The following is a 26254-nucleotide window of genomic DNA, read 5'->3' as shown; positions in this document are numbered from 1 at the left end:
AGAAACCAGCATAAACCTATCTAATTAACTATCCAGTAACGATTCAAGGATCCAAATTATCCAAGTATGAAATTACGACTTTAATTTCTTTAATTTCTATTTTAAAGGATATTTCTTGATAATAAATTTTTAAACAAAATATTTTCTATAGTAAACGTTTAAGAGAGTTTATTAATAAAAAAAAATGATGTATTTAAAATACTTATATAATTTGTGTTTTCCTCAAGTTTTGCAACAAGTCTTTTACAAGCTCAATGAGAACCTCTTTCGTTTGTTTGAACTGTTTAAAAAAAATCTTTAAAAGATGGCATTTGAGACGAGCCGACCCAATATGAATAAATTTCAGGCTCGAAACCTTAGCCGATCCTGAAAATTAGGGCCGGATCAGGCCCAAGAGAATAATAGCGGGCTTCAAGCGGGCTTATTTTGTTCGTCCTAAATTTACAGCTCTATTCTCGCAGTTCGCACATCTTCTCCGTCCTTTCTCCCATTTTCTTTCAAATAAGATACATGTGAGGTTTTAATTTTTGTGTTTGAATCCAAATAAAGGAGGGAAAAATATAAAAAGGTAACTTTTACCAATAATTTCTAATAATATGTTCCAGTATCAATTTGACTTCTTATTTGTAATGGTCAAGTTATTACGAGGTTTGTGAAATATCTAATTTTTGCCATTCTCCATTATTAAACTATCTATTTTCTAACAAAAATAGAACACAAGATGGTTTGTGAGGGTCTTAATATGGATAAATAATTCTAAAAAAAAGGAGATACAAACAAATATGTCCTGAAAGAAAAAAATAATTTTGGACTGGACAGCACAATTTGTTTTTATTTTATTTTATTTTAGATACGTTTTTTCTGAGTTTTTGTTTTTTAAATATGTTTGTGTCTTTACCATTTGTCTTCCTTAAAGTCGTAATGGTGCGTTTGAAATTAGTTTTAAAATGATTTTATTTTCAGTAAAAAGTAAAATTGAGATTGTTTTGAGAATCATTCTGGGACTGATTCTAAAATTGCGTTTGGTTGGTTTTTTTAAGAGATTGTTTTAAGTATAATAAAAAAGTGAAATCGTGTTTATTAATTAATATATTATAATATTATTGAGAAGTACTAAAAAATGAAAATAAAAAAGTAAAAATAACTTTTAATTGTTTTCTAATTCCTTTACAAAAATCATTTGCACTGTTTTCGTTTTCAAAACATTTGCTAAACAAATATCGTTTCGTTTTATTTTTTATTTTTTGCTTCTTGAAATACGTGAAAATCGTTTTAAAAAACGGTTCAAAACACAAACAACCTTTTTTTTTGCTTAAAAATGATTAGTATTTTTGTTTGCTTAAAATGGTTAGTTTACCATGGAGGGAAAAAATAGAGTCTTCATGGTAGTTAAACTATATATATTTTAGAACCTTCATGTAGTTAGTTTACTGTGGAGGGCCAAACGTGATAATGTAGTTTTGTTAAAAATTATATTTTCCTCTATCACTTTCTTAAAAATTTGACTCTAAGTCATTACCATGTACCAAGGCCTCCTTAATGTTACAATCCAAGTGAGACAAGTACAATCCTCAAGACCACCAATAGTGTCAAGAACTTAAAATAAAATGGGACGCATTTATGGTGGAGAATACTATTTACTTGATCGATATTGTAAGAAATGTATATTAATCGTTGAATTAGTTTTTTAATAATTTGATGTTGAACAGAGATAATTCTATATCGCCTGCAATAAATTTTTAATATAGATACGTAAATATATGACCGTTAAAATATTAATTTAACTATTAAAACAATAGTTACAGTCCGTTTGATTTATGGATTAAAACAATGAGATTAGAATTATTTTCGATTTACATGTATTTTTTGTGAAAAAAAATACTGTAGCGAACCATGAACCATGATTCAAATCAGAGAACGAATCCTCCAACTAAACGAGCTCTTATTGATTCATAAAAAAAAATAGTTATTAGGTAAAAATGCATGCCTTACCTCAAAAGATTCCTAATAAAATGCCGAAAAGAAAAAAAGAGAATTTTTTTGTATTCTCTGTATTTTTAGGACATAAGTATTTTTTATTTAACAATCATTAAATTTATATTACTTTTTTAATTTAATTTAATTTTTGATCATATTTAATACAAATACGAGGGAGGAACACATGTATTAAAAAAAAAGGAAAAAAGGGGAGAAAATCCAAAAAAAAAAAAAAAAGAGAGTTAAATCCCAAGGAGGTTGGGGCTGCGTGCTATTTTATTAAAAATTGGAGTCGGAAAAAAACTAACCCGCCTTCCCTCGCCTATTTTCTACCCCTCTCCAGTCCATTGATGTCGAACTTCTTTTTACTGAAAACCTCAGCAGACCATCTTTCTCTCTCTGAAATCTATGGGAGGTCTTACGAATGGCCAAAAGCGTCGAAACCCTTGGGATCAGCATCAATTGCCACCGCCGTACAATCGATCGGGAACGCCATCTTCAAGCTCCGATCAGCGGCCCCCGCCAACGCAATTGATGCGTCAAGACTCCACGGATCACCTTGATCAGGAATTTTCCTAATTTTGAGCAATTTTCGGTTCGCAAGTTTGATAAATTGAATATTGTAGTGTTTTTAAAGGTTTTTTGAGCTCAAGTCTGGTATTAGTGTGAAATTTACGTTTATTCATTTTCCCAAATTGGTGTTTCTGCTGATATATTGCACGTAGAAAAGTGAAACAATTTGAATTCTGTTGAGGTTAAGTTTTCTTGTTTGGTATGTTCCTTTTGCTCATTGGAGAAGTTGCTTCCTTCATGTATTGGCTAGGTTTGTTCTGTTTGGTCTGTTTTGTGCTCTTCTTGGATGGTTCAAGTGAAGCAAATGAAACGGAATTTTGCAAACTAGGGCCTGGAATTTTCCTCTCTTTTAAGGATTTGGTTTTCTTTTTGGACGTGGGAGCACTGAAATAGTTTAAACTGTTCATGTGAATGATGTGTTGGGAATTCAATTTTGTGGTCACCAATTTTGTCCGCACCTGGTGTTTGGTAAATTGCTTGACTCAAAATAACTCAATGACAAGACCAGTAAAATTGAACCTGGTAGATTTGCTTCGCGTTTTGGACACCGCTGAGGCTTCCCTTATGCTACTATCGCGCTTGTCTTTTAGCATTTCGCCTGTTCTGTTCTGTGGACTGAATATATTATCCTGGCTTCCCTTTGGCTTCTTCTTTCTTCTCCAAACACAAAAACAATAGCAAAACCACTGTTTAAAAAGAACGTGCTTCTGAAACCAGAACTTTCAAATTGGGGTTTTATAACCATTTCAGAGAATCCTCAGTAGTTCAGTCACAAAATAGCAAGAGTATATGATATGTTTTTCACATTTGGATATTTTTCGTTTCTTTTTGTTTTTTCTTGTTCACCAGTGACTCGAGGAGTAGCCAGTTCTTATACAGGAAACAGTCTCAATGTGACTTGTCATGCATATAGTTTATACAAAGGTTAAAGGAACAAGTTCAATGACATTTTTATATCCCTAAATTATTTATATTTCTGCTCCCTGCGTCAAAATATCTAGAAAAGTTTCCAGGAACTGTTCAGATATGCATGGAGATGTATCACTTATAATATTCCTTTTCTTTGAAAAGTTTGTTGTTTATGATGTTTACGTTATAACGTGGACAAAACATTTTTTTTTCCCTTTATGGGAACATCTTTAAAATAGACGGCCCTATAACATGTTCACTACTGAAAATTTTTCTGCTTTCTACATACAAGTTCGTTCTTGAGTAACTATCGGTTCTTTATTTTATTTTTTTCCCCTCCTTATGCTTGAATAGCCTGTGAATTGTTGGCTAGTGCATCCGTATCTGTGGCTTGGCTGTCAATTTAATAGTGTAATGTTACCTCATATAATTATTTGAGGGAAGTTTTATGTTTAGGTATTACCTCTTACAATTCTAGTTAGATAGAGATAAAACACACAAGTATCAATTAGAACTTTATGAAACTCACTCGTTTTGTGTGTTCTAAATGGATTATTAGGAACGAAGAGAAAATTTGATAAGGATGTCGGCAGTTCTAGTGGTGGCATATGCCGCATATGCTGCTGCTCTTGTAGTAGCTACCTCTCTGCATCCGAGAAACAAACAAAGAAGAAGAAGAAGAAAACACGGGAATCGTAATGCTGTTGAAGAACTACGATACATCAGAAGTGGGTTAGACTCTCGGCTACAGCATTGGGTGAGTGTAAATCAAGTCTCGTTCATTTTATCGATTCGAGTTTTCAACTTCAATTTTACTACAGTTAAAAGCTCTTATAAAAAGTCACATTTAACTTTTTTACTACAGCTCTCACATAAAGTTACATTTCAGTTCGAATTGAAATTCGAATCGGTGAACTGAACGAGGCCCAAACAGAGTGGACCTGGAGTTGGAACACTTATGGGTTGTTCTTTTACATTTTTGAGTTAGAGTGATTTGAGTGATGATGTTGAGTTGAGTTTGAGTTATAACTTGAGTTAAAGTTGTAATTTGAGTTTGTGTTTGGATGTACGCATTTGACTTATTATTTGAATTGAGAATCTTTTTGAGTTTGTGTTTGGGTGGGTCAAAACTTAAATTTATATTTAGATAGTATTTTAATAAAAACTCAATGGTGATGAAAAATTTTAATAGGGTATATGGATGGAATTTTATTCGTCTTTTCATTGTGGATGCATAGAAAAAAAACCATCTCAATAAGAATTAAAACGAAAAAGTTATGACATTTTTAAGAATAGAAAAAATACTTGTTCATTAACTTGAGTTCGAGTTTATGAACTCGAGTTGAAAGGGAAACTTGAACTCGAGTTTAGTCATAAACTTGAGTTCAAATTTGAGTTTAAACTCGAGTTTAAACTCAAATTTTACAAAAGAACATGAATTTAAATAAAATTGTAACTCAAGTTTAAACTTTTTCTGAGTTTCATTACAAAAGTTCAACCCCTTACTTGTTCAAGAGGTCGAAAAAATTGATGGTATGAGTTTGAGGTCTCAGATGAAAGTGTATGTAGATCTAACAAATAATGAGAAGAGTGCTCGTGCTTTTCTTGCCATCACAGGGGAGCGACGTCGCATTTGGTTGGAGCTTAAATATGGGCCTGACATTTTTTATGCCTAGTATCTTATTTTTAAAGGAGAAAGAGAGAAATAGGTTAAGACTTGAGATGCATTAAGATTAATAGGCTAATAGTTTGCCTAAGTTAATAAATATGTCAAATTACTGTTTTCATCTATAACTTATCTGGTTATGAACCATAACTTGATAAGTTTGTTAATAACGTATCTGGTTATGAACCATAACTTGATAAGTTTATCAATAACTTATCTAGTTATGAACCATAACTTGATAAATTATAACTTATTAATTTCTATAACTAAAAATTGACCTATATACTTTCTTAAACTTTTCATATTGACTTATTTCTTACTATTTTCATATTTTTAATTTACTGAATATCAACTAAATATCGTAACATGATTCTAATTTATAAACTAAACGTGTCCTCATATTACAATGCCTAGTAATAACTTTTATTATTATTATCATTATTATTACTGACCGATCGTTTTTCAATGCTCACTGCTCTCAGGACAACAACAGTCCTAAACAAAACAAAACAAAACCCCATCCATATATAAATGTCCCTTTCCTTTCCCCCGCCCATTTTCATCGCTCTGTAGTCTCCAGTTCCTCCATCACTCTCTTAGCCACCTCTCTCTCTCTCTCTCTCTCTCTAACATTCCAGAAACCACTTTTCCTTCTCTCTCGCCTCCCTAAAACCCAAACCCAACAATGGCCGCCGCCGCCCCTCCGCCGCCGCCAACACCCGCTCCGACACCCGCCTCCACCGTACCTGCCGACTCCACCCCGATCGGTCACCCTCTCTTCGCCCGCATCCGCCTCGCCAACCCCTCCGACGTCCCCCACATCCACAAGCTCATCCACCAGATGGCCGTCTTCGAGCGCCTCACCCACCTCTTCTCCGCCACCGAGGCCTCTCTCTCCTCCACTCTCTTCACCTCCCCTCCCTTCCAGTCCTTCACCGTCTTCGTCCTCGAGGTCTCCCCCAAACCATTCCTCCACACCAACACCAACACTAACAACCCTCTCTACCCTCCCCGAGTCCAGATCCTCAATCTCGACCTCCCGATCGACGATCTGGAGGCGGAGATCTTCCGTTTTTAGAGCTCCCGATCCGACGGCGGCGACGCGATCGTCGCCGGCTTCGTTCTCTTCTTCCCGAACTACTCGACGTTTCTGGGGAAGCCGGGGTTCTACGTGGAGGATCTGTTCGTGAGAGAGTGTTATCGGAGGAAAGGGCTCGGGAGGATGCTGCTGAGCGCGGTGGCGAAGCAGGCCGTGAAGATGGGATATGGCAGAGTGGAGTGGGTGGTGCTCGATTGGAATGTGAATGCGATTACGTTTTATGAGGAAATGGGGGCGAAGATCTTGCAGGAATGGCGGATTTGCAGGCTCACTGGTGAGGCTCTCCAAGCTTATGGTGACAATAATTAGTTAATTAATTAAGAAATTAATTGACTAATTAGGATTTGTTATTGTTTGTTTGTTTAGATTTTGCGTTTGGTCTTGCGGTGAAAATGAAATTTCTCCTCTTGTGTTTGTTGTTAGAGAGAGAAAGAGAGAGGAGGCTTTCAAGGCTGAAATGTTTGTTTGTAGCCTTAAACCTTTAAAGATAATATAATATTACTATATATTTTTTCACTAGAAGCCCTTTTTCGCTATATAATGGTTCGAGTTTTTACTTGTTATGTTAGAGCTTTTGGACTAAATTTGAGTCGTTAACTATTTTTGGACGATGAAAGCTCTTAAGAGTCGACTATCATTGTTTGGGAGCTCAAGATTGACTCAGTTTTAGATTTGCTTGTTGTGGGTTGTTTTTGGCTGTGATTTATAACTTACCAGGAAGAGCTAAGAAGTTAAAAATGAAGTGTTCTTATAAGGCTTTGTGCGAACCCGATGCTGAGAATTGGGCAGAAAAGACCGCTTAGTTTAACTTGAATAGAGAAAAATGTATGTTTCCTTCACATTCTTTGTCATTTTCCATGTTGATTTCCATGCCATTTTTTAGTTGAACTCCAGCCTTCCAGGTATTGTATTGGCCAAGGATAGGTGTAAGAACATAATGTGCTTCTTTGAAAGGAAAATGTGGGTTTTTGATGGTCGCAATATGTGTCAAAATGGAAGGCTTTGAGTGTTTGTGATTGATATTGAACGCATAATACGGAACTGTTAGTAGGATAAGCATCGTAATTGTAATCCCGAAATTGTTTATAATAGTTTAGAGATTATCCTCTCTCTTCGCTTTATTGGCAACGCAAGTCCAGGTTCCGGTTTGTTTGGTTTTTTTTCCTTTTTTTTAATATAGGTTACTTCACATGCCATTCTTCATCCATTAAGTTATTTATTTATTTATTTAAATTTAATAATGCCATTTTTTTTGGAAAAAAAAAAAACACAAAGAAGTGTAGATCGACTACAAGGTTCTTAGGAGGAGGTAATACTATGGTATATAAGTGGACTCCACTAGGTATTTTATCGAAAGGAACTTGTGTGCACTTACAACCGGTCAATGGGGGAATAACATAATGGCGACCAATTTTTTTTATAAAACACAAAATAAGAATGCTGAATACACAAAACTCACATACAGGTTGACAACAAGAGCTTTAAAAGAAGATGACACTATGGCTCATTAATGGATCCCATAACCAAGAGACAGTATCACCCTGATGATCCAAATAGTCCTTGGGTTTTTAAAAAAAAACTTGGGAATTCACCCATATCAAGAACTACACTGTGCATGATGTTTTCATCATATGATCGAGATTTTCCAGTTCTCGAAAGGCAAGTGGACTAGACAACTAAAGTGGTCTCTAGACTATATGTCCAGCCAACAGAGATGCAACCAGACGGGAGAACGAAGCCTCCAACTCAAGCAGAAGAAGTTCTAAACTGACAAACTCAGAATGCTAGAGCACAGACTCAGGCCCTGCAGAAGATTGAAACAAAAGTTGACAAGGTTATAGCCCAGGCGAATCTTGCCAACAAAAAACTTAACAGCCTCAATAATGATGTACGAAGGCTCTACAATAATCTCCAGTCAAAAATCAAGCGGTTAGATTCTGACCTAAGAAGCCTCATTAATCAAGGATACATTAGTCTATAATTTGACAGGAAGGAAGCAGAAATCCAAAAGCTAAAAGCTGAATTTAGGCAGATCGATGAAGATTTGGATAGAAGAGAAAGGAGAATGTTTGATCCACTTTCTTATCCACTTTCTCCGTTCGATCCTTCACTCTTCCCTTCGTACTCATATCCATCTCAGTCTAACTATTCAAAAATCTTCAAGATGACAAATAAGATCTTCGGAGATCCAATATGGTTAAAGCCATCCACTTCAAAACCAACTGCTTCAAATAAGCCAACTTATTTAAACAAAGACTATTAGAATGAGTCTCTACTCAGAAGAAGATGAACATGCTCTACAAAAGTCTAAACCTGCAGCAGAAGACAAAAGGAAAACCCAAGAGTATCCTCCTGCTTGCATGGCTCTCTCCGCAAGAATAGAAACAACCTCAATCTCAGAATCAGACACAGAACCATCGGTGACATCAGACAATTCATCTGAAGCAGAAACCAGCTCAAAAAAGTTTGAAGAAGCAACCACTATGGACATTACGCAACTGTTAATGGCTACTTCCACAGGGTCTAATGATCAACAGACCCATGGAGAAATGAGAGAATCTATGAGAGAATCACCTCCTATAATTAAAGAACCAATTGATACCCAACAGCGATCAGAGAATACGTTCTCTAAGCCAACAGTTGGTCTCTAGTTTACTTTTGACAATGCCTCTCCAAATCAGTGGAGATACAGAATCAATGGGTTTGGTGCATGAATAGATTTACAGATGACAAAATCCGGAGCAAAACTACAAGCTGTCCTCGGAAAATTTGCCTCCAGATTTACCGGAATCCTCAGAGATTGGTTTCAAAGTCTTGGAAGATACAGACAACTTTAGTTTATCAAAGTAGACACTGCAACAGGAATTCTTAGACTTATATACCAAGAGTTCATTGGGAATTACAATCTGATTGATAAGTAGATACGTCAGGAGTACTTTGAAATGAAATGTTGTTCTTTAAAAGGAAAGACATTGAATTTTATTATCAAAGAATGTCTTGATGATACTACTTAATAGATTCAATGATCCTAATCTTTGTCAATGATACCTATTCTCACTTCTTCAAGAGTTACAACAAGAATTACAAAGGTCTCTTATTGCTACAAAAGGAGAATTAAATGATGTCTCCATTAGATAAATTCATCAACTAGCATTAGCAGTTCTCAACAAACTCTGTGAAACATAAGAATTATTTTATTTTATGATGAAAGAAAGATCCAAATTCAAGAAGACATGTAGAAAACCCTATTTACAAATCAAATGCAAAGAAAATAAGTGTTTCTGCGGTCCCTCAAGGAGTTCCCATAATGATCCCTCAAGACGGTCTCAAGTTTAATAAAAAATAAGGAAATTTCGATTCTTCAGAAGGAAAAGACGTAATAGCCCAAAGTCAGGCCGTTGTTTCAGCTGTGGAGAAAAAGAACATTATTCAAAGAATTGTCCAAAGAAATCTGTCAAGTCAATTAGAATCATCTAACAACTACAAGCCAACTCAACAAATCCTGATGAAGAGGATGCTAATCTGGAATCTTTGTTCTCTGAACAAGAAGAACCAGACATGGAAACCGTTTTCGCTATTCCAGAATCAGATTAGGATGATTTCAGCCCTGAGGAAGCAGACGAGGAAGAAATAGATTATCACATTCCAGTCGACAACATGAAGCAATGCTCCATAACTGTTCTAACTCATTCCCTACCAAATTTTGAAGTCCAAGTCTTTACTTCAAAGTATGATAATCTAGTAAATTTGGTTGACTACATGGACACTGGTGCAGGAAGAACAATGATGAACCCAAAAGTCCTCCTACGTGATTTTTGGATACCACACATTAAATATTTCAAGGCTGTTGACGATCAAGTATTCAAAATAAAAGTGATTACCAAATCTAAAATTGTTATCAAGTTATTCTCTGGATGTATCAAATGGACAAGAATTCTTAGAAACTCATTACCATATAAGATTTTCTTGTTGGAATAGACGTATATTGCCAAACAAAGAATCTTCAAATCCTTACGACATGATTGAAGTATAAAAGGTAATTTAAACCTTATTCAACCATTCCCAATATGTTTTCTATCAATGAAGCACCAATTGATTATGAATAAATCAAGAACAAATTGCTGAAGTGTTGTGCTGACAGCCATGATTAGTTCCAGCATCCCAACCCTTTGTGGAAGAATCAAAAGTTCTTCATATAATTGTCTTTCAAGAAGAATGAAGACATCAACCCAACTAAGGCTACTTATCCCTGAATGTCTTCATCAGACTTAGCATTGCTTCGAGAAGAATGTGCACAACTCCTCAAACAATGATTGATTGAGCCCACGTTAGATTGGGCTTGTCAGACCTTCTATGTAGAAAAGAGATCAGAACAGGTCCGCATAAAGAAAAGACTAGTCATTGATTACAAATCTTTCAACCTTATCCTAAAAGATAATAAGTTCTCTATTCCGAGAACTAGTTCCCTATTCACTCATCTGAATGAAGCTCAGGTCTTTTCTAAGTGTGACCTCAAATGAGCATTCTGGCAATTAGGGATTGATCCAAAAGACATGTTCAAAACAGCATTCTGCATTCCAGATGCACAGTACCAATGGCGTGTCTTGTCATTTGGACTCAAAACGGCCCCATCCCTGTTCCAGTGAACAATAGCCCAGATTGTTGAGCTCATTCTGTATAGTACCTTAATCTACATAGATGACATCCTACTATTCTCAAAAGAAGCTGAAGCTTCCAAAATCTTACTAGACAAATTCCACCAAATTGTGGATCAGCATGACATCATGCTCTCAGAAAAGAAAAGTCAGATAGGACAAACTCAAGTTGAATTCTTAGGGATGCAAATATCCAAAGGAAAATTTCAACCCGGCCTACACATAGCTCGAGAATTATTGACGTTTCCTGATAAGAACCTTACTATAAAGTAAATTCAACAGTTCTTGAGAATAGTCAATTATCTTAGAGACTTTATTTTGCACGTAAGTGAATACACTAGCTAGCTGTCCAAGATGCTAAAAAAGAATCATTCTTAGTGGGGGACATAATAGACAGTCGCTGTCATCGCTTTAAAAAAAATTGCTCAGTCATCTCCACCTCTGAAAATTTCAGGAACAGGAAAAAGAGTCTTGCAGACAGATGCACGTGACTATTATTGGAGGGTCATTCTCATAGAAAAAGATAAACACAATAAACACTACTGTAGACATGCCAGTGGCCAGTTCAAAGAATAAAAAAAAACACTATCACACCATCTACAAGGAGATTCTTACGGTAAAGTATGGAATGCAAAAATTCAACTTCCATCTTAGAAGATATAATTTTGAGGTCCGTATGGAGAATTCATCTTTTTCTAAAGTTCTTGATTTTAAAAATAAAATCCTTCATGATCCGTAATTACTCAGACTTAAAGATTGGTTTGCAAGATACGATTTTTTTATCAAGCAGCTCTTTACAACATTGATCTAAATTGTCCACTCATGCATCTTCACTCACATCTCAATAACTCCAACAATAGAGGATCAACTCTATGGCAGCTTCTGAAAATGTTCAATCCACTCATGTGGTGGAGAAAGGAAGTTTCAAGACTCCTCAAGCGATACAGGGTTTGGACTTTCTCTTCGGATAGAAGTCCCACCAGTACACACCATCTTCTTCCTACACCGGCCATACCTACTTAACTCAGAGACACATAGACTGTACATACAGCCAAAGCTTGCTTTATAACCATGTATCAATTCTGCAATAGCACCACCCATTAAGATTTATGGTCCATCTAACATCTTCACTGTAAGTAATAGTCAATATTTTGAAGAAGAAAATATATCAGTTTTCACCGTGACACAACCATTACTCCAAGACTCACAAAATTCAGAGGAATATAACCCAGCACTATTCTAAGATTCTCAGGACTCAGATTATGACTCATCAACCAGGAAACGACAGCGACCATGGTACCACCAGGGACATAGCTCAATGGACTCTGACTCATCAGACTGGAGCTCTCACCTCAACTACTAGAAGACAAGGCTAAGTCCTCTTCAGCTGTCATCTCTTGCTCGGGCACCACAAAAAATCTTATCTTGTATAAAGTTTCTTTATCCTTTTTGTCTCACAAGGGGAATAGTGTGCCATCCATTTTGTCAAAAATAGTTTTCGTCTTTTGTAAAATAAGTCAAAAGTTGAATAGTGTGAATTTTAATGTGAATCTTATCATGTCAGATAAGATTAGAGTCTTGTAAGTCTAACCTCAACTATATAAGGTGAGTTTTTTCTCTTGAAGAGGCAGAGGTCCTTAAACTAGAGAATTTTGTAAAAAAATTTGCTTAGAAATAATGTCATGGGTTTCTAAATTTATGTTTTTTCTCTCTGAAATTCTCAGTTTCTTTCTTTATATCATAATCGTTCTCCTAACTAGTATATTCTATGCTTGTCTCTAATAGAGGATCCTGCACATCAGAAAGTTTAAGCCTAAGATCCTTGCTACGATCTCCATGACCATAAATGTTTAAGTACATATAGCACTAAGCCAGAAGTCATAAGGGATGCAGTGGCTATACAGTGATATATATTCTTAGATTTATGGTTTTTAGAGCTCTCGACCAGTAGTGGTATCATAGCCTAAATGGTGGCTCGGCGACTTCATAAGAGTCTTGTGAAGAAAGAGAAGATTGTGATATAAGGGATCGGAAGGAAGAAGAGTAAGAGGGGAAACACATACACCATGGATTCTCATACTCATAAATCAACTCAACTCTTAGAACCAGCTAGATTATCCTCATCCATTACTATCCCTAGTTCTTGTAAAAAGTCTCTTGCCTCTAAAATAGAAAACTTAGTAGAATATTCCTACATTCCTGAAACTGCTATAGTAGAATAGTCCGTTCCTCATTTGCTAAGCTCGTATAATGTTTTCAAAAGACACCGATGTATTATTAGACAGCTTATCTCAAATACTAAACCTACCGTTAAAGAATACGTCCAGTGCTCTAAACTTGATAAGTGTCTTATCCCCAGTACCTTTCAAGAACTGTACGTTGACTTTCAAAAGAGCTTGTTACACAATGGCTTGTTGAATGTCGTACTTATCTTTATTTGGAAGCAATTAGGCTTGTCCTAACCCTTCATGACAGAAAAGGATTACCTGTCACTGTTCATCTGACACTTCTAGATACCAGGTATACAAAATACGAACATACAGTAATATGAATTATACTTTCTACACTCCATGTTGGTAGTATCCTATTAACATTTTTCTTAAATTTTAATTTTTCACTAAAAGACCTACACATGTCCACATGTCTCAAAGTCCAACTTCAAATCACTGGTGTAGAACAAGTCTCATCTTTGTACATAGCTACACTATATCATCAACTCATGTACAGACTGTAGAATTATGCACTTGATCTCCCTGTTCCAGGTCATACCCCAGACACTCTGCTCATCACAGCAGAAAGAGAAAATGAGATCCCAACCATTGTGCAGATTCTAAAGCAATTCTCCCGTGAAGAAATCATAAAGATCATGTCCGCGGAATGGTTCACCAACTATGAGAAGCTACATCAGAATCATAAGCCTGTCCATACAGCTAATCCAACGTTCATCCGATTTGAAAACAGACAGGTGAAAACTGTTTTTAAATTATCTGATGAAGGTTTCAGTACAATCCTGTCTATGATGATCAGACCAGTATCTACAGAAGAAGAAATTTCTGTTGCTTGCTTTACAACAGATGGGTCTAAGATTTTCACAGACAAAATTAATGGTCACTTTATATGGGATACTGATCCTTCTATGTGTGGCTCATACTGTAACTGCTAGATGGACCTTGAAGATGATGAAGATAATCGTCCCAGTAGCAGAAGGAGGAAAAAAGAAAGGAGCTTGCAGACCTCAGCTTCAGGCAACCAGGAGGCAGTATCACCCTGATGATCTAGTCTAAGAATCTGTATCACTGTATAGTCACTGCATCCACCATGACTTTTGGCTTAATGCTACAGGTACTTAAGCATTTATGATCATGAAGATCGTAGCAAGGATCTTAGGTTTAAACTTTCTTATGTGCATGATCCTCAATTAGAGGTAAGCACATAGTATACTAGTTAGGAGGAGAACAATTATGATATAAAGAAGAGAACTGAGAATTTCAAAGAGGAAGAACATGATTTAGAAACTCATGATATTATTTCTGAGCAAACTTTTTTATAAAGTTCTTTGGTTTGAAGACATCTGCCTCTTCAAGAGAAAAATCTCGCCTTATATAGCTGAGGCTAGACTTACAAGACTCCAATCTTATCTGACAGGATAAGATTCACACTAAGATTCACACTATTCAACTTTTGATTTATTTTACAAAAGACGAAAATTACTTTTGACAAAGTGGACAGCACATAATTTTACTTGTGAGACAAAAGGATAAACAAACTTTATACATGATAAGATTTTTTGTGAGGCTCGAGCAAGAGATGACAGCTGGAGAGGACTCAGTCTTGTCTTCTAGTAGTTGAGGTGAGAGCTCCAGTCTGATGAGTCAGAGTCCATTGAGCTATGTCCCTAGTAGTACAATGGTCGCTGTTGTTTGCTGGGTGAGGAGTCATAATCTGGGTTCAGGGAATCTCAGAATTGTCCTGGGTCATATTTCTCTGGATTTTGTGAGTCCTGGAGTAATGGTGGTGCCGAGGTGGAGGCTAATACATTTTCTTCTTCAAAATATCGATTGTTACTTACAGTGAAGATGTTGTATGGACCATAGATCTCGGTAGGTGGTGCTATTGTAGAGCTGATATATCGTTGTAAAGCAGGCTTTGACTGGTGTCCATTTTCTCTGCACATAACCTTAACAAGGTGATATGTGATATCTTCAAGTGATTTGAGATAATCAAAACCGGTGTACCAAGCGTATACCACATGCTGTGTGTACAGTCTCTGTGTTTCTGAGTTGAGCAAGTATGGCCGGTGTAGGAAGAATATAGTGTATCCTAGTGGTATTTCTACTGAAAGGAAAGTCTAGACCCTGTATCGCTGGAGGAGTCTTAAAACTTCATTTCTCTACCACATGAGTGGATTGAACATTTTCAGAAGCTGCCACAGAGTTTATCCTCCATTGTTGGGGTCATTAAGATGTGAGTGAAGATGCATAAGTGGACAATTTAGAGCGATGTTGTAAAGAGTTGCTTGACACCATAGATACCAAGTATCATCTTCCGTAATTTCACTAAAAGGACGAAGGTGGTAAATGGCAAGGTATGACTGTTTCGTATTGTACATGAACTTGGCATGGGGATTCTTGGTTCTGTTGCAAACATTGGTTAGGTAATAGAAGAGGTGGGTTTTGGCATGGTACTGGATTTGGTCAGGTGTGGTTGAAGTATCTAAACCAGGAGGAAAACGATGGTTTGACTTCACAGGAAAACACAGTGGTGTGTGAATATTGGTAGTCATGAGGATGAGAGGAAAGTTTTACAAGGGGTGATAACTTGGACTGGTTTTAGTCGAGTTAGGAAATCAGGAATAAGGTTGTGATGACCTTTATATAGTTGACAGAAAAATCGTCTCTTACAAATCAATTTTTAAGTCTGAGTAATTGCGGATCATGAATGATTTTATTTTTAAAATCAAGGACTTTAGGAAAAGATGAATTATTCATACGGACCTCAAAATTATATCCTCTAAGATGGAAGTCGAGTTTTTGAATTCTATATTTTACCACAAGAATCTCCTTATAGATGGTGTGATAGTATTTTTTTGATTCTTTGAATTGGCCACTGGCAAGTCCACAGTAGTGCTTCTTGTCTTTATCTTTTTCTATGTGAATGGTCCCCCAATAATGGTCATGTGCATCTATCTGCAAGACTCTTTTCCTTGTTCTTGGAATCTTCAGAGGTGGAGGTGACTGTGCCACCTTTTCTAAAGCGATGACAGCAGCTATCTGTTCTGTCCCCCAATGAGAAGGATTCTTTTTCAGCATCTTAGACAGCTGACTAGTGTGTTCAGTCACGCGTGGAATAAAGTTTATGAGATAATTGACTATTCTCAAGAACTGTTGAATTTGCTTTATAGTAAGGTTCTTATCAGAAAACGTCAATAATTCTCAAGCTATGTGTGGACCGGGTTGAAACTTTCCTTGAGATATTTGCATCCCTAAGAATTTAACTTGAGTTTGTCATATCTGACTTTTCTTTTCTAAGAGCATGATGCCATGCTGATCCACAATCTGGTGGAATTGGTCCAGTAAGATTTTGTGGGTTTCTGCTTCTTTTGAGAATAGTAGGATTTCATCTATGTAGATCAGTACAGAATGGGCTCAAAAATCTGGGCCATTGTTCGCTGGAACAAGGATGAGGCTGTTTTGAGTCTAAATGGCAAGACATGCCATTAGTACTGTGCATCTGGAATGCAGAAGGCTGTTTTGGGCATGTCTTTTAGATCAACCCCTAATTGCCAGAATGCTCATTTAAGGTCAAACTTAGAGAAGACCTGGGCTTCCTTCAGATTAGTGAATCGGGAGTTGGTTCTCAGAATAGGAAACTTATCATCTTTTAGAAACAAGTTCAAAGGTTTGTAATCAATAACTAGCATTTTCTTTCCACAGACATGTTATGATCTCTTTTCTACATAGAATGTCTGGCAAGTCCAATCTGACATCGTGGGCTCAATCAATCATTGTTTGAGGAGTTGTGCACATTCTTCTCGAGCCAAGGCTAAGTCTGATGAAGACATTCCTGGATGACTAGCCTTAGTTGGGTTGATGTCTTCGTTCTTCTTGAAAGGAAACTGTATGAAGAACTTCTGATTCTTCCACAAAGGGTTGGGATGCTGGAATTGATCATGGCTGTCAGCACAACACTTCAGCAATTTGTTTTTGATTTATTCATAATCAATTGGTGCTTCCTTGATAGAAAACATCTTGGGAATGGTTGAATAAGGTTTAAATTGCCTTTTATACTTCAATCATGCCGTAAGGATTGGAAGATTCTTTGTTTGGCAATATACGTCTATTCCAACAAGAAGATCTTATCTGGTAATGAGTTTCTAAAAATTCTTGTCCATATGATACATCTAGGGAAGAACTTGATACCGTTTTTGGATTTGGTAATCAGTTTTTGTTTTGAATACTTGATCGTCAGCAACCTTAAAATATTCAATGTGCGGTATCTAAAAATCGCGTGGGAGGACTTTTGAGTTCATCATTGTTCTTCATGTACCAGTATCCATGTAGGCAACCAAGTTTACTGGATTATCATACTTTGAAGTGAAGACTTGGACTTCAACATTTGGTAGGGGAAGAGTTAGAACAGTTATGGAGCATTGCTTCATGTTATAGACTGGAATGTGGTAATTTACTTCTTCCTCTTCTTCTTTTTCAAGGCTGAAATCATCCTCGTCTGAATCTAGAATAGCAAAGACGGTTTCCATGTCTGGTTCTTCTTGTTCGGAGAACAGGGATTCCAGATCAGCATTTTCTTCATAAGGATTTGTTGAGTTGGCTTTTAGTTGTTGGATGATTATGGCTGACTTGACAGATTTCTTTGGACAATTATTTGAATAATATCATTTTTCTCCACAGCTGAAACAATGGTCTAACTTTGGGCTGTTACGTCTTTTCCTTCTGAAGAATAAGAATTTCCTTCATTATTTTTTATTCAACTTTTTAGGTCTGCGAGATCGTCTTGATGGATCATCATGGGAACTCCTTGAGGGATCGAAGGAACACTTATTTTCTTTACATTTGATCTGTAAATAGGGTTTCCTACATGCCTTTTTGAATTTGGATCTTTCTTTCATCACAGAGGAAAATAGTTATTGTGTTTTGCAGAGTTTGTTGAGGGCTGTCAATGCTAGTTGATGAATTTCTCCAATGGAGACATCCTTTAATTCTCTTTTTGTAGCAATGAGAGATCTTTGTAATTCTGGTTGTAACTCTTGAGGAAGTGAGGATGTCGAGACATTATTTGATAATAAAATTCAATGTCTTTCCTTTTTAAAGAACATCATTTCATTTCAAAGTACTTATGGCACATCTGCTTATCAATCAGAGTGTAATCCCCAATGAACTCTTGGTTTATGAGTCCAAGAATTTCTGCTGTAGTGTCTGCTTTGATGAACTGAAGTTGTCTATATCCTTCAAGACTTTGAAACCAATCTCTGAGGGTTCCGGTGAATCTGGAGGCAAATTCCCTGATGACAGCTTGTAGTTTTGCTTCGGGTTTTGTCATCTATAAATCTAATCATGCACCAAACTCATTGATTTTGTCTTTCTACTAATCTGGAGAGGCATATTCAAAAGTAAACCAGAGACCAGTTGTTGGCTTAGAGAGCGTATTCTTTGATTGTTGTTAGGTATTAGTTGGTTCTTTAATTATGAGAGATCATTCTCGCATAGATTCTTTCATTTCTCCATGGATCTGTTGATCATTAGACCATGTGGAAGTAGCCATTAACAATTGCGTAATGTCCATGGTAGTTGCTTTTTCAAACTCTTTTGAGCTAGTTTATACTTCAGATGAATTGTCTGATGTCACAGATGGTTCTGTGTCTGATTCTGAGATTGAGGTTGTTTCTATTCTTGCAGAGAGAGCCATGCAAGCAGGAGGATACTCTTGGGTTTTCTTTTTGTCTTCTACTATGGGTTTAGACTTTTGTGGAGCAGGTTCATCTTCTTCTGAGGAGAGACTCATTCTAGTAGTCTTTGATTTTGAAAAAGTTGGCTTAGTTGAAGCGGTTGGTTTTGAAGTGGATGGCTTTGACCATATTGGATCTCTGAAGATCTCATGTGTCATCTTGAATATTTTTGAATAGTTAGGCTGTGATGGATATGAGTATGAAGGGAAGAGTGAAGGACCGAACGGAGGAAGTAGATAAAAAGGTGGATCAAACATTCTCCTTTCTCTTCTATCCAAATCTTTATCGATCTGCCTGAATTCAGCTTTTAACTTTTGGATTTCTGCTTCATTGATGTCAAATTTTGGACCAAAGTATCCTTGATTAATAAGGCTTCTTAGGTCAGAGTCTAACCGCTTGAATTTTGACTGGAGATTATCGTAAAGCTTTCGTACATCATTACTGAGGCTGTCAAGTTTTTTGTCGGCAAGATTCGCCTGGGCTATAACCTTGTCAACTTTTGTTTCAATCTTCTGCAGGGCCTGGTTTTGTGCTCTAGCATTTTGAGTTTGCCAGTTTAAAACTTCTTCTACTTGAGTTGGAGGCTTCGTTCTCTCGTCTGGTTGCATCTCTGTTGGCTGGACATATGGTCTAGAGACCATTTTGGTTGTTTGGTCCACGTGCCTTTCGAGAATTGAGAAATCTCGATCATATGATGAAAACATCATGCACGGTATAGTTCCTGATGTGGGTAAATTCCCAGGTTTTTTCTTAAAAACCCAGGGACTATCTGGATCATCAGGGTGATACTGTTTCCTGGTTGTCTGAGGCTGAGGTCTGCAAGCTCCTTTCTTTTTCCTCCTTCTGCTACTTAGACGATCATCTTCAAGGTCCATCTGGTAGTCACAGTCTGGGCCACACGTAAAGGGATCAATATCCCATATGAAGTGACCATCAATTTTGTTTGTGAAAATCTTATACTCATTTGCTGTAAAGCAAGCAACAAAATTTCTTCTTCTGTAGATGTTGATCTGATCATAATAGACGAGGTTGTACTGGGACCTTCCTCGGGTAGTTTAAAGACAGTTTTAACCTAACCATTTTCAAACCGGATGAACGTTGGATCAACTGTATGGACGGGCTTATGATTCTGATGTAGCTTCTCATAGTTGGTGAACCATTCCAAGAGCATGAGCTTTATGATTTCTTCACGGGAGAGTTGCTTTGGAATCTGTACAATGGTTGGGATCTGATTTTCCCTTTCTGTTGTGATGAACAGAGTGTCTGGGGTATGATTTCCAGGTGCATGATTCTGTAGTCTATAAATGAGCTGATGATGGAGTGTAGCTATGTACGAAGATGAGACTTGCTCTGCACTAGTGATTTGAAGTTGGACTTTGAGACATGTGGACAGGTGTGGGTCTTTTAGTGGAATATTAAAATTTTAAAAAAATGTTAATAGAATACTACCAGCATGGAGTGTAGAAAGTGTAGTTCCTATTACTGCATGTTCGTATTTTGTATACCTAGTATCTAGAAGTGTCATACGAACAGTGACAAGTAATCCTTTTCTGCCATGAAGGGTTAAGACAAGGCTAATTGCTCCGAAATGGAGATGAGTATGGTCTTCAGCAAGCCATTGGGTAACAAGCTCTTTTGGGATTTCAAGGTCAAAGTAGTATTATTGAGAGGTACTAGGGATAAGACACTTATCAAATTTAGAGGACTGAGCGTATTCTTTAACGGTAGGTCTAGTATTGGAGATAAGCTGTCTAATAGTACGTCGGTGTCTTTTGAAAACATTGTATGAGCTTAACAAAGGAAGGGCGGACTATTCTACTATAGCAGTTTCAGGGATGTAGGAATATTATACCAAGTTTACTATTTTAGAGGCACGAGACTTTTTACAAGAACTAGGGATAGTAATAGACGAGGATAATCGAGTTGGTTCTAAGAGTTGGGTTGATTTATGAGTATGAGAATCCATGGTGTATGTGTTTTCCCCTCTTACTCTTCTTCCTTCTGATCCCTTATATCACAATCTTCTCCTTCACAAGACTCTTGTGAAGTCGCTGAGCCACCATTTAAGCTCTGATACCACTACTAGCTGAGAGCTATAAAAATCATAAAACCAATAATCTATATCACTCTATAGTCACTGCGTCCACCATGACTTTTAGCGTAGTGCTACAGGTACTTAAGTATTTATGGTCATGGAGATCGTAGTAAGGATCTTAGGCTTAAACTTTTTGATGTGCAGGATCCTCCATTAGAGGTAAATACAAAACATACTAATTAAGAGGAGAACGATTATAATATAAAAAAATAAACTCAAAATTTCAAAGAAAAAGAATAGAAATTTATGGCATGTTCTTTTTCTAAAAAACTCAAAAAAAGACAACTTGAGTTTCAACTTTATTTAAATTTATATTCTTTTAAGTTTTAACTTTATTCAATTTTACTCAACTTTATTCAAGTTACAACTTCAACTCAAGTTATAACTAAAATTTAACTCAAAAATTACACTCAAATTATACTCTAAAAGAACAACCCCTTAAAAACTCGTAATACTTTCATTGTTGCTCTTGTTATGTACTTCTCCGTCATTTTCCTTGCTAGTTTCAATTCTAGATTGAGTAATAGCAAATGAATGACACATGAATGCTGTATGCGGGGCTTATGGAGGTGCCTAAAATAGTCTGACCAGATGCCACTACCACTAGGACCACCCATCATATTTTGTCTTTGGTGATTGATTTGCCGCGCAAGTCGAAGGTTATTGGTCAATGTGATTTGTGAAAGACAAAAGCATGCGTGGGTTATGCGCAATAATAGTACATGGCATTCGTAAGAACTTGGGAATTGGGTCACCCAAAGACTGGTCGAAGCTTCTAGATTTGACCTGCCCCTCGACCCGACTAGTAAGCACTGAGTAGTATTATTACCCGATTTATGTGTTTAAATCAGTAATTTTAGTTTTAAATTTAAATTTTATGAGAGAACTATCAATGTGAATTTTTTTATTTAAATTTTTTATGAGAGAAAAATACTGTAGTAGAATTAAAATTTTAAATTTAAATGTATGAAACAAACAAATTCTTAATTTTTTCTATTCTTTTCTCTTTTTTTACAAAGCACTCCTATTTATACTAATTGGGTTAAAATTCTACTACTCGCATAAGATATGTTCTATAGATGTGTAAGTGGAGATCATAGTGGATGCTTAGTTTATGGATTTAAAACCATGATTCAAAATTAATCTCGTTTTACGTGTATTTTTTGTGAGAGAAAATACTATAACGAGTCACGAACTATGATTCGAATCATGACACGAATCTCCCTTCCAAACACACATTTAAGTGAATTGCTTGGCGATTAGAATATGCTCACTCATCTCCTCCCTTTTAATTTGGCCAAAATGTTTATAATCCTTAAACTAAAAGCTTGCATAGATCGGTCTATAGATTAAAATGTTTAGTTGTCCCGTAACTCTAGTTTTAGATACATAATCTATGTTAGAAGAAAAAAGATATTCAATCTCACAGGATTAGAATTGAGGGCTCTTACAAGTGTTGGATTCCATCGAGTGGGGCGTTACGTAGGTTTCACTGTCATTTGTGAGAGTTACAGGTTATGACCCCATGGGATTCAACAAGTTGTTAGAAGAATGCTAGCACTTGATTATAAAAGCCTGACATGAATTTGAGTGCTCTCTCAAGATGATCTTTGGCCCTGATTTTGGCGAAAAATATTTAAGAGCATTAATAGTGTTAAATAACACCACTAATAAAAACTGGGGAAATAGTAAAAAATATGTTAATATAAAAAGCTTAAGAAAGTATATAGACTAATTTTTAGTTATAGAAATTAATAGGCCATAACTTGTCAAGTTATGATTCATAATCAGATAAGTTATGGATAAATTTGTCAAGTTATGGTTCATAACCAGACAAGTTATGGACAATTATGGATAATAATTTATCAAGTTATGGTTAATAACTAGACAAGTTATGGACGAAAACAATAATTTGGCATATTTATTAACTTATGTAAACTATTGGCCTATTAATTTTAATTCATCTCAAATCTAGATCTATTTCCCTCCTTCTCCCTAAAAACTGGGTCATATTTATAGATTTTATATTATAAAACTCGCATATCTCAGTGGGTGATGTTTAATAGTAACAGTATCTTATAACGCTATCTTATAGCACAGTTCTAATTTAGCCCTCTATGTTGTTTCATTCCACCACCCCATAATAAGATAATAAAATTTTTGTGTTGGCGGCTCTGTGGAACATTTTGCTTGTTGCTCGTCAGCTTGTTCGAACTACAATACAAAAATTATCATCATCTGATGATGATTATGTGATTATGATTTTTGTATTGTATTTAAGACGAGCGTCCAACAAAATGTTATATTTTTATTCAATAAAAAATATCTTTTTTTATTCATTTAAAAAAAATCATTATTTTTTAATGTTCTATTTGATTCTAGAGGACACCAATCATTCCCTTAAAAATAATGGACTACTCTAATCACTATCATTCGGTCTCTTATATGGATGTACATTGGTCGGTTTTTGTCGATTTTTTCTTAGTTTGGTAACCGAACCGAAGTTTCAATTTTGTGAATAACTAAAACCGAAACCGTCCAACGGGGTATAAAAGCGAACATCAATTGGACCGTCATACTCAGTCGGTTCAGTTTAGTTTTGGCGGTTAACCGAAAAACTTTTAAGCATTTTATAATATTTTTAAAAATATTTTTAGTATTTTAAGTATTTTTACAATATTAGTATTACTTTTAAGTATTTTTACGGTATTTATTTTAACTGAAAGACTAGTAGATAAAGTATTATTATTAGTATTTTTACAATATTTTTTAAGGCAACCTAAATTTTCAATCTCGTTAGCCGACCAAAATCTAAAACATGAAACTGAAATTGAACTAAGATATTAAGAAGACGTTTAGTTTATAGATTAGAATTATTTTCGATTTACGTGTATTTTTTGTGAGAGAAAATACTATAGCGAACCATGAACTATGATTCAAATCATGATTTGAATCTTTTAACCAAACATTCCCCTTGATTCGGTTAACCGACCACCATTGTTCAGTCGAGACACCTGTTTCTTCGGTCTGCCCCGCTTGGTTGACAATTTTTTTTTGGACAATCCTGGTCTCTTATAACATTCTTCCGGGAATGTTTTTAGCTTGGTATATATTAATATTATTGTTTTTGGTGTCAATGGTGTGCTTGAACCTAAAATATTGTTGAAAAAATTAATGGTAAAAAAATCTTTTTTGGAATTTGGGATTAGGATTAGCATTATAAGTGCGAATAGAAAATCAAACTTTCATAATTCCTTATTTCGCTTTCCCACTTCACCTGTCTTCGCCAATCCTCGACAGAAGAAGGAATCAAAAATATAACTTCGATCTTTTTCTTTCTAACCCAAACAACAAAAGCTCGAATACCTTGACGACTTTGATAAATTCAGTTTGCTATGGTACGCCACCTTCCCCGGCGCACATTAGCATCGCCGACCAAACCCGGAGCTTCGACCGCCGATCTTGCCGCTTCCTCATGTGCGGCAACAAGAAGAGCACCGATGTGATCGAACCGAACAGCTTCAAGCCTCGATCCTCCCGATCGCCGAGACCGTCGTCGGCCGGACAGCCGTCGTCGTCGACCAATCTCAACAGCCACACCTTCAGCACCACCGGTTCCAGCCTCAGAGGCTCCTCCTACTCCTCTCTCTCCAGCTCCACCTCTCTCTCAGGAATCAAGGCCTCCTTGCCGGAGACTCCTCATATCTACGAGTTCTCCGAGATCTCCGCCGCCACCGGAAACTTCCTCAAGAACCGATTCTCCTCCTCCTCCACGGCGTCCTCCTGGCGGTGCTCTTTGCGCGGGAACCTGGCGGTCCTCTTTGCGAGTGAAAGAGGCGGTGGTTTTCCAGAGAAAGTTTCGCCGTCCGATCGACTTGCCGGAGCTCCGCCAACGGCTCTCGACGATCTGTCGGAGCCACCACAGCAGCCTAATCAAGCTCCTCGGCGCGTCGGTATCTGGAAATTGTATCTATCTCGTGTACGACTTCGTCCCCGGGGCGAACCTCGCCGATTGTCTCCGAAACTCTAGAAACCCTAGCTACACGATCCTCTCGACCTGGCTGTCGCGAATGCAGATTGCGACCGACCTCGCTCATGGCCTCGATTACATCCACCATTTCTCCGGGTTGAAGTCGAATTTCGTCCACAACCACATCAAGAGCTCGGGGATCGTCGTCGCCGAGAAATCGATGAACGCGAAGATCTGCCATTTCGGAACGTCGGAGCTCTGCGGCGAGACCGTCAGCGAGGTTCCTGATTCGGAAACTTTTGGCGAAATCAGCAGAGACAGCTCCGACGGCGGCAGCAAGAAGACTCTGAAGAAGTCGAAGAGCCGTGCGTTGAAGGTGGAAGGGACGAGAGGTTACATGTCGCCGGAGTTTCAGTTGACCGGGATTCCGACGCAGAAGTGCGATACTTACGCGTTCGGTGTGGTGATTCTGGAGCTTCTCTCCGGCGAGGAGCCATTGAAGTACAGATTGGAGGAGGGGACAGACGGAGGATATCGGCGCGTGAGTGTGATAGAGACGGCGCGTGCGGCGATCGAAGGCGGGGATTTGAGGATGTGGATCGATCGGCGGTTGAAAGATTCGTATCCGGTGGACGCGGCGGAGAATATGGCTCGGGTCGGCTTAGAGTGCGCAGAAGAGGATCCGAATAAGCGTCCGGATATGGGCCGGGTCGCCGTTGTGGTCTCCAAGCTGTATTTGGATTCCAAGAATTGGGCCGAGCAAATTGGTGTGCCCATGGACATCTCAGTTTCATTGGCTCCTCGTTAAGAGTTAAGACTGATGTTTTGACTTTGGATTGAAAATCCTCAGATTCGGAGTTCATTTTTTCATTTTTTTCCCCTTTAATTTTTATTCAAGATTGGGCCATATGTTGTTTTCTACATTTGATTCATTTGGAAAATCTCCCAGAAACTTGTAGAATATTATAGATGACGTGACTTGTGAATGACATGATACTGATGTTAGAGAGAGAAGATTGTTTTGTTTTTTTTTTTTTGTTTTTTTTTTTATTTTCATTACTGATCTGTAACTATTTCCACCGCATTGAAAGAAAATTTATTTATATATTGTGTCTCCTTTTGATTTGGTAATAAAGACACGTAGTGTTTAAGCATTCGTTAAATTAATTGAGATTAATTAATTTAATTTAATAGTTAGTGTTAATTTATTTGAGATTAATGAAAGAATTGTAATTATAATTATTACGTAAGGACTTTTACTTTTAAAAAAGGATTGTGTTAAAATTAACACTGTTGTCCCCCGAACAGTTTTAAAGTGTCGGTAACTAATTTTTCAGAACATGAATA

The 26254-nt window shown here is 36.9% G+C and overlaps 1 protein-coding gene and 1 pseudogene across 1 annotated transcript; both read left to right on the top strand.

Annotated features, from left to right (window-relative positions):
• Positions 1 to 5645: 5645 nt before the first annotated feature.
• LOC21412706 (probable acetyltransferase NATA1-like) lies at positions 5646 to 6819 on the top strand. Its single transcript, XM_024175939.1, is given in 1 exon segment — positions 5646 to 6819. A coding segment is annotated over 1 exon segment (723 nt). The 5' UTR covers positions 5646 to 5810; the 3' UTR covers positions 6534 to 6819.
• A 17275-nt stretch (positions 6820 to 24094) lies between these two features.
• On the top strand, positions 24095 to 25985 carry LOC21396230 (annotated as a pseudogene).
• The last annotated feature ends 269 nt before the right edge of the window (positions 25986 to 26254 follow it).

The sequence above is a fragment of the Morus notabilis genome, unplaced genomic scaffold (genome assembly GCF_000414095.1).
Source record: "Morus notabilis unplaced genomic scaffold, ASM41409v2 Scaffold48, whole genome shotgun sequence".
In the NCBI taxonomy this organism is placed as follows: domain Eukaryota; kingdom Viridiplantae; phylum Streptophyta; class Magnoliopsida; order Rosales; family Moraceae; genus Morus; species Morus notabilis.
The sequence above is the reverse complement of the archived record's forward strand: the minus strand, read 5'-3'. Positions and strand labels throughout refer to the sequence as shown.